The 12716-nt window shown below is 41.7% G+C and overlaps 1 protein-coding gene across 1 annotated transcript in view; it reads right to left on the bottom strand.

The window, feature by feature from the left end:
- Nucleotides 1–1397: 1397 nt before the first annotated feature.
- The window catches only part of LOC126456926 (protein quiver), a 50324-nt gene continuing 39005 nt past the window's right edge, over nucleotides 1398–12716 (bottom strand). The window contains exon 3 of the mRNA XM_050092860.1: nucleotides 1398–1755. Coding sequence (XP_049948817.1) covers nucleotides 1622–1755 — 134 coding nt within the window. The 3' untranslated portion in view covers nucleotides 1398–1621. The remainder of the gene's footprint in view (nucleotides 1756–12716) is intronic.

A 12716-nucleotide genomic window follows, 5' to 3' on the forward strand; every position in this document is an offset into this window, starting at 1 on the left:
ACATGTTGGCTTATCACTAACATCAATCACTGCATACTACTGTATTGAAGGCAGTCAATACACCGTATAAAGTTATTCTACTCAGTGCACAATTGCAGTGCCAATTGTGTTTCCTTTTATTAGTTTCTAAATACAAAATGTATCCATTATGAGAACGTTAAATCACCGCTTGCAGCGTGTTCTTTTGTGTCTATAGATGACCACTGGCTAGTTGAAATGAAAGCATTTTCCCATGCTCATGTGATGTTGTCAGAAAAAGTGAAAGAACATATCTAATTGTGTTGTGAACACTATTTGCTGAGAGCCAATGGAAAAGTTGTCTTATCAAACATCTTACACATTTCGTATTACACCAATATGCACTAGTGTGTAGGTATAATTAGTGAAAGGTAACCTTGAGGAATTTTTATAAAACGCCAAACAAATTTCTTCGTAAGAGGGAACACCAAAGATTTCTTAAATCGAAGCAGCCAATAATCCAATGAACCACAGAAAGTCTGTCAGTAGAATGAAACATGTGACAGCCTCACAGTGTCTAAAGTAAAAGAGAAGCTTAGCAGTGTCATAAAAATCAAACTAGATCCTTATCTTTCTCCTCCAGTTTAGTATACACTGGCAACAAGTAGCTAATACTACTTTGCTCCATCAAATTTCACTGTCACAGTTGCCTTGTTATGTAACTATTATCACATCAGACCCAGTTATATTTGGCAAGAAAGCGAATCTGTATTATCTGTGGGCAAGAACTACTTCAGACTTGATCAAAGATACATCACAGCTATACATTTGACAAAAGGAAGTGGTTAATTTTCGACGGCAGCTGAAGAGTCCCATTGTGATAACACTGAATAAATTTCGGTTGCAGGATTCCATTGTGTAAATATCGAGATGACATGTCAGTGAGTTTTCAGTGACCAATTATTTATAGTTTTAAAATAATTCCATAGTTTCGTGTATTGCAGGTTCAAATTGATACATTACTGGTTTTGGCCATAAAAAAATCTTCACATCTGAGAACATGTGTAACTTGGGGAATTCAGATTTTAAAATGACTATTCATCCACTAAATTAGGCAAATATAAATTAAAAATTACGATCTAGGTGACACATTAAATTTATTGTTTTGTCCGTGAGTACTGTCAGACATTAAGAATTTCTTGAACTGTAATACCATTTAGTACTTACACAAGTCCCCAGACAGTTACTGATTTATTGAAATGAATTGTATTCAAACAAGACTGGCCATTTTCTACACATGTCAAAAATTTTAAGAATCATCTTTCCAGAATAGTTTTCTTCCTCAGGTATTATAATAAGAAACAAATGTGCTAGCATTAATCTTTAATCTGCAGCTGATACTGATGATGACCAGTTAAAAGTAGCAACTGGATGTGGAATTAAGTCAAGGTGCAGCTGAAGCTGTTGTTTATTTAGCATACTGAAATTTATTAAAAATATTGCGTCACATCCCACAGTATGTTGCAGTTTAGCAAGCATACGTGTGTCGATATCGAAGGTAAGAGAATTGATGTTATGTTAGCAATTGCATAAGAAGCTTAACTTCAGATTACATCAGCATTCTTTTTTCCTTACACAGTAATGTGAGGCATCAGTGAGGTGTCTAGATCTCGGAACCATTGCAGCCATCGGATCTGCATACAGTGCTTATGAAGACGACCTGCCCTGCACCTTGCGGCACACAGCCCTCCAGAGTGGATTCGCCATCGCTGCCTGTGCAAGAGCGCTGTATGCCATCTGGAACCGACACAAACACAAGGGCATTAGAATGGTTCATTACGTAACCCTTTCTCCCCATGTGACACGTCAGATATAGCCCTCGGGAGTGGAGGCGCTGTTGTTGTGTCTGCCAGACCATTGTGTGCCATCTGAACTAGCACAAACACAAGAGCATCAGAAAGATTCATTAAACAACCTTTCCTGTCTTGCGCTATGTGAGACACAATCTGTCAGAGCGGAAGTATTACCCTGTTTGTAGGACTGCTGTGTGGCATCTGAAACCAACACAAATACATACACTAATACTACAATAATAATGAATTGGGGATGCGTCCTCCTTTTTGTAAGTACACAAATTATTGTTCTGTTTTATCATCCAAACAAGTTTCATCACAGTTGTCAACCTCAGTGTCTTTTTCATTATTTTCATTTTATCCTATATTTTGTGTGTTCTGCGGCTGCCAACCAAAATCAGCCACAGGTTTAGATCAGTACACTATGAGGGATGTTTGAAAATCATTTACACTGAATTTTTTATTATCCAATCTTTAAAATGTATGTGCTCGTAAAATTCGTGGTCTGTGTCCGTTTTTCACCAGCATAACAGGACGCAGTACTTATAACCAAGCAAAAGAAAACGTACATTTGGTACATAAAAACAAACTTGTCACTACCAAGGATTTGCAAAATACTATAATGGTAAAGTAAAAAACGGACATTCGCTACGAATTTTACGAGAACATACATTTTAAAGGTAGGATAACAAACAAAAAATTCACTGCTGACGATTTTCAAACATCCCTTGTGTTTGCAGATAACATGGTGTTCTAATGTAGACCTGCGTCCGATTTAAGTTGGCAGCCACGGGACACACACAATGTAAAATAAAAGGATAATAGTAAAATAACACTGAGGATACCACTACTATGGTTAAAGATGTTTGAGTAATTAAATAGAACAACAATTTGTGTACTTGCGAAAATGCGGACCCTTTTCTAATTCGTTATTGTTTTTCTGCATGCACTGGAACCGAGCTCAGAACTTCAATATGGTACTAACACAAGAGCATTACAAAGATTCGTTACACAAATCATCCAGATCCCTAACTGTAAAATACATTCGAAATCTTTCCATCAGCAATACAAAATGGGAGCCAAGCATAGTTGTTTCATCAGCCTCCTCGCGCATTCCATACCCTTTACCAAGAAACCTGCAAGTGACCCCCTCTCCCATACAAACGAATGTTCACCAATATTTATCCATCATATCATCTCTACCTCTTCCCTCCCTATTCTACACCTCATCAGGATTTCTCAGTTTTTTTTTCCTCATTTCCCTTCATATCATGACTCTGTTGACACCCCAGTCCCCTAATATCCACCGAACACACACGCAACTGTGCGTTGTTCACTGGTTTTCGAGTGGTTTTTCCACGTAAAGTCCATGTCTCATTTCCATAAGTGAAAACTGTTAACATACATACATGGCAAATTGTAGTTCCAGAAACATCAGAAGTGTATTTTTTTTGCTCTGTGTACTTTGGAGAAAGTACTACACATCATTTGAAAAGCTCTGTTATTTTCTTTCCCTTCCATTTATCCATCGTGTTCAAATGGCCTAAATAAAGTCAGAAACAGTTCCATGAACGTACTGTTAATTTGTACAAGTTTTCTTCGAATGTTAGTAAGACATTAACTTTGTCTTATTCTAACAGAGTTTTCGAACTGGTTCTCTTGAGTTCTTACACTTGCCGTTGAAGTTCATCTGCACTACAGTAAACAGTTAAATTTCCTCTGCAAAATGATTGATATAGGACACCCTATGCGAAGTGTGACATTATACATTGAACGTTTGCGTCTGAGGTGGGCGTGTCCCGCAGCCTCTGAAGCAGAGAGGGGAGGCTGCCGATGCATGTGGCTCTGTCAGACTGGCTTACCACCAGAAGTCAAGTGTGATGGGTTTGAAGACTTATCGCCACATAATATGGCGGCCAGGCTACTGAAATTTTAATAGAAATACATGCTGTGGACACCAACCAATTTCCAGAGATGGACAACGTGACATATTAAAAAGCATGACGCCCAGTTCATTTCAGTACACATCTATATAGGTCACATACAAATCACTTAAGACACCTGAAGTTGAACGAATAAGTCACATGCAAATCGTTAGAAATTACCAACAGTTTACTAAAAAAATGGTGCAGAAGTGATCATTATGTCAAATTAAGAAGGGCTTCAAGACAAATCAAGAATTAAACTTGCATTTGCCAGTAAAGAAATACCAGGGCCCTTCAGTAAGTAATGCAGCATATTCTTTCTTGAAAGCAGGTTGTTCTTATTCAGTATTCCATTACACCATATTAATTCTCGGATTCCATTATACCATATTACGCCCCACTCTTTTGCCTAGAAAACACTATTTTTCAACATAATCTCCGATCAAAACCTGGCATTAGGCCATCTTACTGGTAGGACCTGCGTGTCTGCATGGTACCGCTTTACTGGTAGACGTCGGAGCCAGCCGCTTGTTGCCCCAATAATCTTCCTAACTTCCACGTACTGATCCCGCAGAGTGCATCCTTCATTGGGCAAAACAGTTGGAACTCGGAAGTTGCGAGATCCAGGCTGTAGGGTGGACGAGGGAGAACAGTCCAGTGAAGTTTCGTGAACTCCTGTAGAGTGCGCAGACTTGTCTGAGGCCTTACATTGTCATAGAGAAGGACCAGTCGGCGCGCGGGAGAACGGACACGTTTGCACGACCTTGTTGCGATGATGACATGCGCCTCGCCCAACGACTTACCGTGCTTTTGTTCACTGCCACGTCTTTGTAGACACTCGGCAATCGCCTACGTATATCTGCGATGCTCTGGTTTTCCGCCAAAAGAAACTCAAACGACAGCTCTCCGCTTGGAAAGCACCTCCGTTACACACGCCATTTTGAAGGCTATGTGTAATGAAGCCTCCTATCGGGACTTCATGAAACAACTGGGAATATTATACGATCTCCCGCAAAGAATTTCACATTTTTGCAACCGAAATTGGCCGAGAAAAAGAGTGTTGCATTACTTACTGAACGCCGTCGTAATTCAATGAGAACTGACAGTTGTATAGTAACTCAGTATGAAATGAAGCTGATTCAACACGTAAGTCACCTAGACATAACAAAAAGTACCCTTTCAGGAACCTGAATAATAGAATTTGTAATGCATTTTTTCATTTGTTAGATTAATTCTAGTCGAATAATATGTTCCCTATCAAAATCGGCAGTAATTGAAATTGTGCTGTGTCTGTTACAAAACTCATTAGGCCAAAGGAAAGAGCAGTTAATTTTTTACCAAAAGAATGGAGTGCCCTTTTACTTTTAATTTCTGAATTTAAGGAACTGTTAATTATTTAATGAAAGTGTATATCATAGTGACTATCTTTTCTTGTTAAATATTAGTAAACTATTAATAGTTTAAACTCCTGCATCAGGTTATTTTAATAAGTTCGAGTCAGCCACACTCGGGTGTTGCATTTATTTTGTGGTTTAACTAATAATTTATTTCGAGCTTCAGCACTATAGACATGCAATATTACGACAGTGCCTACAGTTTTTGGGGTTTTCCACGTAGTCTACGAACTTTAACATTTATTAAAGGTACTATGTGCTGAATTACTTCAATAGTGAGGAAACAGAGACAATTTAAGCTTACGTTATACATCATGAATTGATACAAACTGGTGTAAGAAACCTTTTCTTCAAATAAAATTCAGTCACATTAACATAAATAGTTTCGTCTCTGCTACGGCGATCTACAGCCATCACTAATCTAGCGCTATATTATGTACTTATATCTACTGTGACGGGAAAAAAATCGCAACACTAAGAAGTAGTTGTGCGACTTAAACGAATGTTGATAGGCGTACTTCTACATCTGAATGATGACGTATATTCAGATTTCACGCCAGTCGCATTAGACTAGCGCTAGTACCGTGATACTGCAGTAAGACTTGGTAGGAATGTAGCCATCGTGCATGACCGCTGGCAGTGGTGGTCAAGAGACTATACGGTTGCAAGAAGATCGGACTCTGGTGGACAACATGGCACTACCGACAGGGAATACCATCATATATGGCATAAGGCTGTGACGCATCTTACTGCATCTGCAGTAGCAATTTGACAAGAATTTGGCACCTCAGTGACAAAGCGAACTGTTACAATTAGGTTACTCCAAGGAATGCTCCGAGCCAGCCACCCTGTAGTGTGCATTACACATATCCCAAACCGCCGCCATTTACGGTTTCAATGGTGGCAAGCAAGAGCTCATTGGAGGGCAGGATGGGGATCTGTCTCGTTTTCTGATAAGAGCTGGTTCTGTCTCGGTGCCAGTGATACTCGTGTGTTCGTTGACAGGAGCCAGTTCAGGAGCTGCAACCATCCTCTCTAGACACACTGCAGCTGCACTTGGACTTTCAATCCGGTGATTCGGCACGTCGTGCTGCCATTCTTAACAGCATTCCAGGGGACGTTTTCCAACAGGATAACTCTAGCCCACATACCGCTGTTGTAGCACAACATGCTCTACAGAGTGTCGACATGTCCCTTCGCCTACTCGATCACCAAATATGTCTCCAATAGAGCGCATATGGGACATTATCGGATGACAAATCAAGCGTCATCCCCAAGCAGCGTTAACTGCCCCCGTACAGACCGACTAAGTACAGCAGGCGTGGAACTCCATCTCACAAACTGACATCCGGTGCCTGTACCACACAATACATACACGTCTGCGTGCTTGCTTTGAACGGTCTGGCGGTTGCACCTGTTATCAATGTACCAGCATTTCAAATTTGCAATGTCTTATCTCGCGCTTGCATTAACCAGTGATCTTGCAATGTTAATCACTTAAATGTGTTAACTAGACAAATTTATTCGCGAAATTTCATTACTGTACATTGATTATTTTTGGTGTTGCGATTCTTTTTTCCATCAGTATATTTAGGTGCAGCTTATGGACGACTTCTTACTAACAGTAAGAGACTTAGTCACACCCTTAAACTTCCCTATCCCCTACCCCCCACGACCCACCTCCCCCAAGACAACGTATAACTAGGAATGCCATTGCATTTTAGAGCTCAATTCTCTTTATTTATTTTTAACAATATATAGAGTTTCATTTTCGCATTTTGTGCGTCATTTAGACACAACACAGAGAAAAAATACTCTGATAACGTTTATTTTCTTGCACTGGATGGCACACTGGATGGCAAACTGTCGGCCGCGGTGGTCTAGCGGTTCTAGGCGCTCAGTCCGGAACCGCGCGACTGCTACGGTCGCAGGTTCGAATTTTGCCTCGGGCATGGATGTGTGTGATGTCCTTAGGTTAGTTAGGTTTAAGTAGTTCTACGTTCTAGGGGACTGATGACCACAAATGTTAAGTCCCATAGTGCTCAGAGCCATTTGTACCATTATTTTCTTTTACGGCAAACTGATCATATTTCAAGCAGAGACCCATCACCAAAAATTCATGGTTTGGATGGTATGGGACGTCGAAATTTGAAACGGTCCACATATGGTATTAGCTAAACGAGCGCTCCGAAATATTTTGCCTAAATTCATTATATCTGGCAGTATTTCCTTAGTGCGTCTTGGGTGAATAGCTTTCCTTTTAGTGCGTGAATTTACTTTTGGTTCGATTATAACAAATGGTTCAAATGGCTCTGAGCACTATGGGACTTAACTTCTGAGGTCATCAGTCCCCTAGAACTTAGAACTACTTAAACCTAACTAGCCTAAGGATATCACACACATCCATTCCCAAGCCAGGATTCGAACCTGCGACCGTAGCGATGGCGCGGTTCCAGATTGTAACGCCTAGAACCGCTCGACCACTCCAGATTATAACAGTCAGTTGTACTTTAATTTATTCTAGTGAAAGTGTATCCCCACCACGTATACTGGGGCATATGGCGAAGGGGGTGGCGATTTCGACGCCCCTGTTGCTAAACATCGACAACAGCCGGTTGCCCAGCGGTTATATGAAGATTCTTCCCCTTTCAGGCATCTCCAGAAACTACGTTGGAGTCCCCGATGGATGGCATCAGCTACTCGTTAGCGGTCGTCAGGGGTGAATATGGAATATACCTTGATGAGAAGAAGATGTAGATGTCAGAACAGGACCCTCCAAGTCTCCTAGCACGAGAAATCCTTCACTGCAGTGGCCAACCATCTGCTACTGTTCTTTCAAATATGTGCGAGCCCCTTGTCAAAGCGTTTCTGCTCCTGATTATTGTCAAAAAAAAGTCAGAAACTTTCTTTCTGCAGTGTCTGTAGGGATTCAGAGGTCTCCCATCCTTTACAGGCGTACAGATAGTGATCCGTGCGTAGTTTACTTGGAAAGTTTGGATAAAAACTAGGCCGTCTTCATCCTACGACCTAGGGAAAATCTTCCACCTTTCCTTGCCTGAGCCAAGCAATGCTATAATCTTCTGTAGGGAAACCAAAGTGAAGTTTGGATTTAGAAATCCAGAAAAGGCCAGTTCCTTCGTAAACAGCGAAGTATCAAAATCTAAAAATCTGGAAGCTTACGTTCCTTCTTTCGTTGCTCACAAGTAGGGAGTAATAAGAAGAGGTGTTAAAAGTCTTGAACAAGCAGAGATTTTGAAAGTCATACAGTCTATATTTTCCATTATAGGCGTTCGAAGTATTGCTACGCATTATGTAAGGGATGGTAAATAATAAATAATCAACCTACAGAGCTGCTTGTTGACCTTCGAGCCTCAAATTTTACAGCGCGCTATATTTGTCCATGGACACGGATGTCCTGTAGATTCTTATGTGTCAACTGCCAGGCAGTGCTTTATATGCCTCCGATACGGGCATATCAGCAAACAATTGTTGGTCTCAGATAAAATGAAGCAAATGTAGTGGGCTACATTCCGTAGAATCCCACACTTCGTCTCTCACTCTTTGTGCTCGCTGTGGCGGTCCACACCCATCCACGGGTCAATCCTGTCCTACATATCATAGACGGCGAAGAGCTCTGCAACTAGGAACGTCTAATAACACAGACTTAGGGATAGCACTGAACATTATCAGTACCCAACCTTGGCATCCATCACAGAGGGACAACATATCCATCCTGTGCCGATCTTTTCTGCTCAAACAAACAACAGCACGCCAAATTACCAAAACAAAGAACATTTCCCGCCAAGCATACAAGGTTATTAATATGCAAATGGGATCGTTGCTAAACATGTTAGAGGCTCTTCAGACAAACACTGCTCTGTTGACATGCAGAAGTAAGAGAACGCCGTGATGTAAATGAGTGATCTTACTATCGAAAGCTGCTATACCCCACGCAACATGCAGTCACTCCTCTAAGTCAGAAACCCTATCTGCTTGGTGCCAACAAGGTAACAATCTTTCCAGTCCAATTGAACAGTGTAGTGTTTGATTGTGATCCGTCGTTTGATTGTGATCCGTCGATCAGCACGTGTGTCTGCACATTCGAACAATGCAGGAGTCACATCTGCGTGCGGCCGGCCGGCGTGCAGAAGATCGGACAGGTGTGAGCGACCTTGTTGCGATGATGACAGACGCCTCGACCGACGATTCACCGTGCTTTTGTTCACTGTCAGGTCTCCGGGGATATTCTGCAGTCGCCTATGAATATCTGCGATGTTCCAGTTTCCCCCCAAAAGAAACTCAACGACAGCTATCTACTTGGAACGCAAATCCGTTACAGACGCCACGCATCGAAACTTCATGAAACTATAGGGGCTGAAATGGGAATATTCCACGACGTCCCACAACAAACTTCGCATTTTTCCATTCGATAGCGGCCAAGAAGAAAAAATTTATTGCATTGCTTATTGAACGTCCTTCGAATTATTATTATTATTAATATCATTAGTGGCAGTGATCAGACACGAAGTATTGGCGAACTGAAATCTTCCAACTGCTGACAGTTTTGAAATAAGGGGTCCAGCAATCAAATTATCTGCAAACAGTAGGAGGAAGTATAGTGCGTACATTTTAATTTGGTTGATCTTAAATGTGGGTGCAGGGTGTAGGTGAAGCAAGTGTCGCTAGGGAGAGCAGTAGTGCAAAGCAAACATTTTTTGTTTGCTCTCAAAGTAAGTATCTGAGAAGGAGCTGTTCGTAGCACTCACTAAGAAATGCTTCATCCTTCTACAGCAGAAAGCTTTTAGAAATAAGTAGTACCAACAGTCTCAATGACTCATTACTTCATGGTGTAATAAAAGTCGTACAAAACTAAATATCATTTATCTCTCGTCATTTTAAAAATGAAAAATTTCAAAGAAAATTCTTTTTCATTATAAATTTTAGTTAGGTGCTAATGATGATTATGGTGGTGGGAGGGGTAGGAGCAGGAGAGGGGGGGGGGGAGGGGGGCAAGAGCTAATATCTGATAGTCATTTGTATTTTCAATTTCTCGATGGGTGCTCATGGCGTACATGTTTAACTCGAACCTAAAAGTTACGAGCCTGCCTACTTGCACGACACGCAGCGCACCAGAGACGACAACTGCAGTTCTGTGAATCGGGTGGTCTTTGTGCTGTATCTGCACTGAAGAGGATGACGTATAAAGTTGTGTGACAGCTGCAGTGCTATTACCGCTTTTCATGTAATGCCGATTTCTAATCTAACTGTATAAATACAGTGTTAAAACAAGTTTCAAATTGTTTTTACACTTTTAAGTATTATCATACAAAATATATTACGTTCTTTTGTCACGAGCGAAACGAGCTAATCTTTAGCTTTTACAAATTACGTTTATGATCTACTTTAAAGACACAGGTTGTGCCACACTTTAGAAAAGTATGAAAGGTATTCTACTTCACATCGTTTAATATACACTGCGGTGGCAAAAGTCATGGGATAGCGAAAAGCATATATACAGGGCTATTACAAATGATTGAAGCGATTTCATAAATTCACTGTAGCTCCATTCATTGACATATGGTCACGACACACTACAGTTACGTAGAAAAACTCATAAAGTTTTGTTCGGCTGAAGCCGCACTTCAGGTTTCTGCCGCCAGAGCGCTCGAGAGAGCAGTGAGACAAAATGGCGACAGGAGCCGAGAAAGCGTATGTCGTACTTGAAATGCACTCACATCAGTCAGTCATAACAGTGCAACGACACTTCAGGACGAAGTTCAACAAAGATCCACCAACTGCTAACTCCATTCGGCGATGGTATGCGCAGTTTAAAGCTTCTGGATGCCTCTGTAAGGGGAAATCAACGGGTCGGCCTGCAGTGAGCGAAGAAACGGTTGAACGCGTGCGGGCAAGTTTCACGCGTAGCCCGCGGAAGTCGACGAGTAAAGCAAGCAGGGAGCTAAACGTACCACAGCCGACGGTTTGGAAAATCTTACGGAAAAGGCTAAAGTGGAAGCCTTACCGTTTACAATTGCTACAAGCCCTGACACCCGATGACAAAGTCAAACGCTTTGAATTTTCGGCGCGGTTGCAACAGCTCATGGAAGAGGATGCGTTCAGTGCGAAACTTGTTTTCAGTGATGAAGCAACATTTTTTCTTAATGGTGAAGCGAACAGACACAATGTGCGAATCTGGGCGGTAGAGAATCCTCACGCATTCGTGCAGCAAATTCGGAATTCACCAAAAGTTTACGTGTTCTGTGCAATCTCACGGTTTAAAGTTTACGGCCCCTTTTTCTTCTGCGAAAAAAACGTTACAGGACACGTTTATCTGGACATGCTGGAAAATTGGCTCATGCCACAACTGGAGACCGACAGCGCCGACTTCGTCTTTCAACAGGATGGTGCTCCACCGCACTTCCATCATGATGTTCGGTATTTCGTAAACAGGAGATTGGAAAACCGATGGATCGGTCATGGTGGAGATCATGATCAGCAATTCATGTCATGGCCTCCACACTCTCCCGACTTAACCCCATGGGATTTCTTTCTGTGGGGTTATGCGAAAGATTCAGTGTTTAAACCTCCTCTACCAAGAAACGTGCCAGAACTGCGAGCTCGCATCAACGATGCTTTCGAACTCATTGATGGGGACATACTGCGCCGAGTGTGGGAGGAACTTGATTATCGGCTTGACGTCTGCCGAATCACTAAAGGGGCACATATCGAACAATTGTGAATGCCTAAAAAAACTTTTTGAGTTTTTGTATGTGTGTGCAAAGCATTGTGAAAATATCTCAAATAATAAAGTTATTGTAGAGCTGTGAAATCGCTTCAATCATTTGTAATAACCCCGTACAGATGGCGGTAATATCGCGTAGACAGGGTATAAAAGAGCAGTGCAGCTGTCGTTTGTACCCACGTGATTCATGTGAAAAGTTTTCCGACGTCATTATTGTTGCATAACGGGAATTAACAGACTTTGAGGGCGGAATGGAATTTGGAGCTAGACGAATAGGACGTTCCATTTCGGAAATCGCTAGGGTATTAGGTCTTCCGAGATCCATAGTGTCAGGTGTGTTCCGAGAATACCAAATTTCAGGCATTACCTTTCGCCATGAACAATGCGGTGGTCGAAGGCCCACGAAGCCATAGACCTTGTACAGCTGAACCAATCGTTGACTGAAAATGGTTATCTTCGGCTATTTGAGGACCAGTTGCAGCCTTTTATGGACATCAGATTTCTGAACAACGATGGAACTCTTATGGATGACAATGCGCCATGTCACCGGGACTCAGGTGTTCGCGATTAATTTGAAGAACATTCTGGACAGTTCGAGTGAACGATTTGGCCACCCAGATTGCGCGTCATGAATCTCATCGAACATTTATGGGACTTAATAGAGAGGTCAGTTCGTGCACAAAATACTGCACCGGCAGTAGTTTCGAAATTATGGACTACTTTGGAGGCAGCATGGCTCAGTAATTCTGCAGGGGATTACCGATGACTTGTTGGGTCCATGCCACGTCGAGTTGCTACAATATGCCGGGGAAAAGGAGGTCCAACACGATATTATGAATATATC

The sequence above is a fragment of the Schistocerca serialis genome, chromosome 2 (genome assembly GCF_023864345.2).
Source record: "Schistocerca serialis cubense isolate TAMUIC-IGC-003099 chromosome 2, iqSchSeri2.2, whole genome shotgun sequence".
Lineage (NCBI taxonomy): Eukaryota > Metazoa > Arthropoda > Insecta > Orthoptera > Acrididae > Schistocerca > Schistocerca serialis.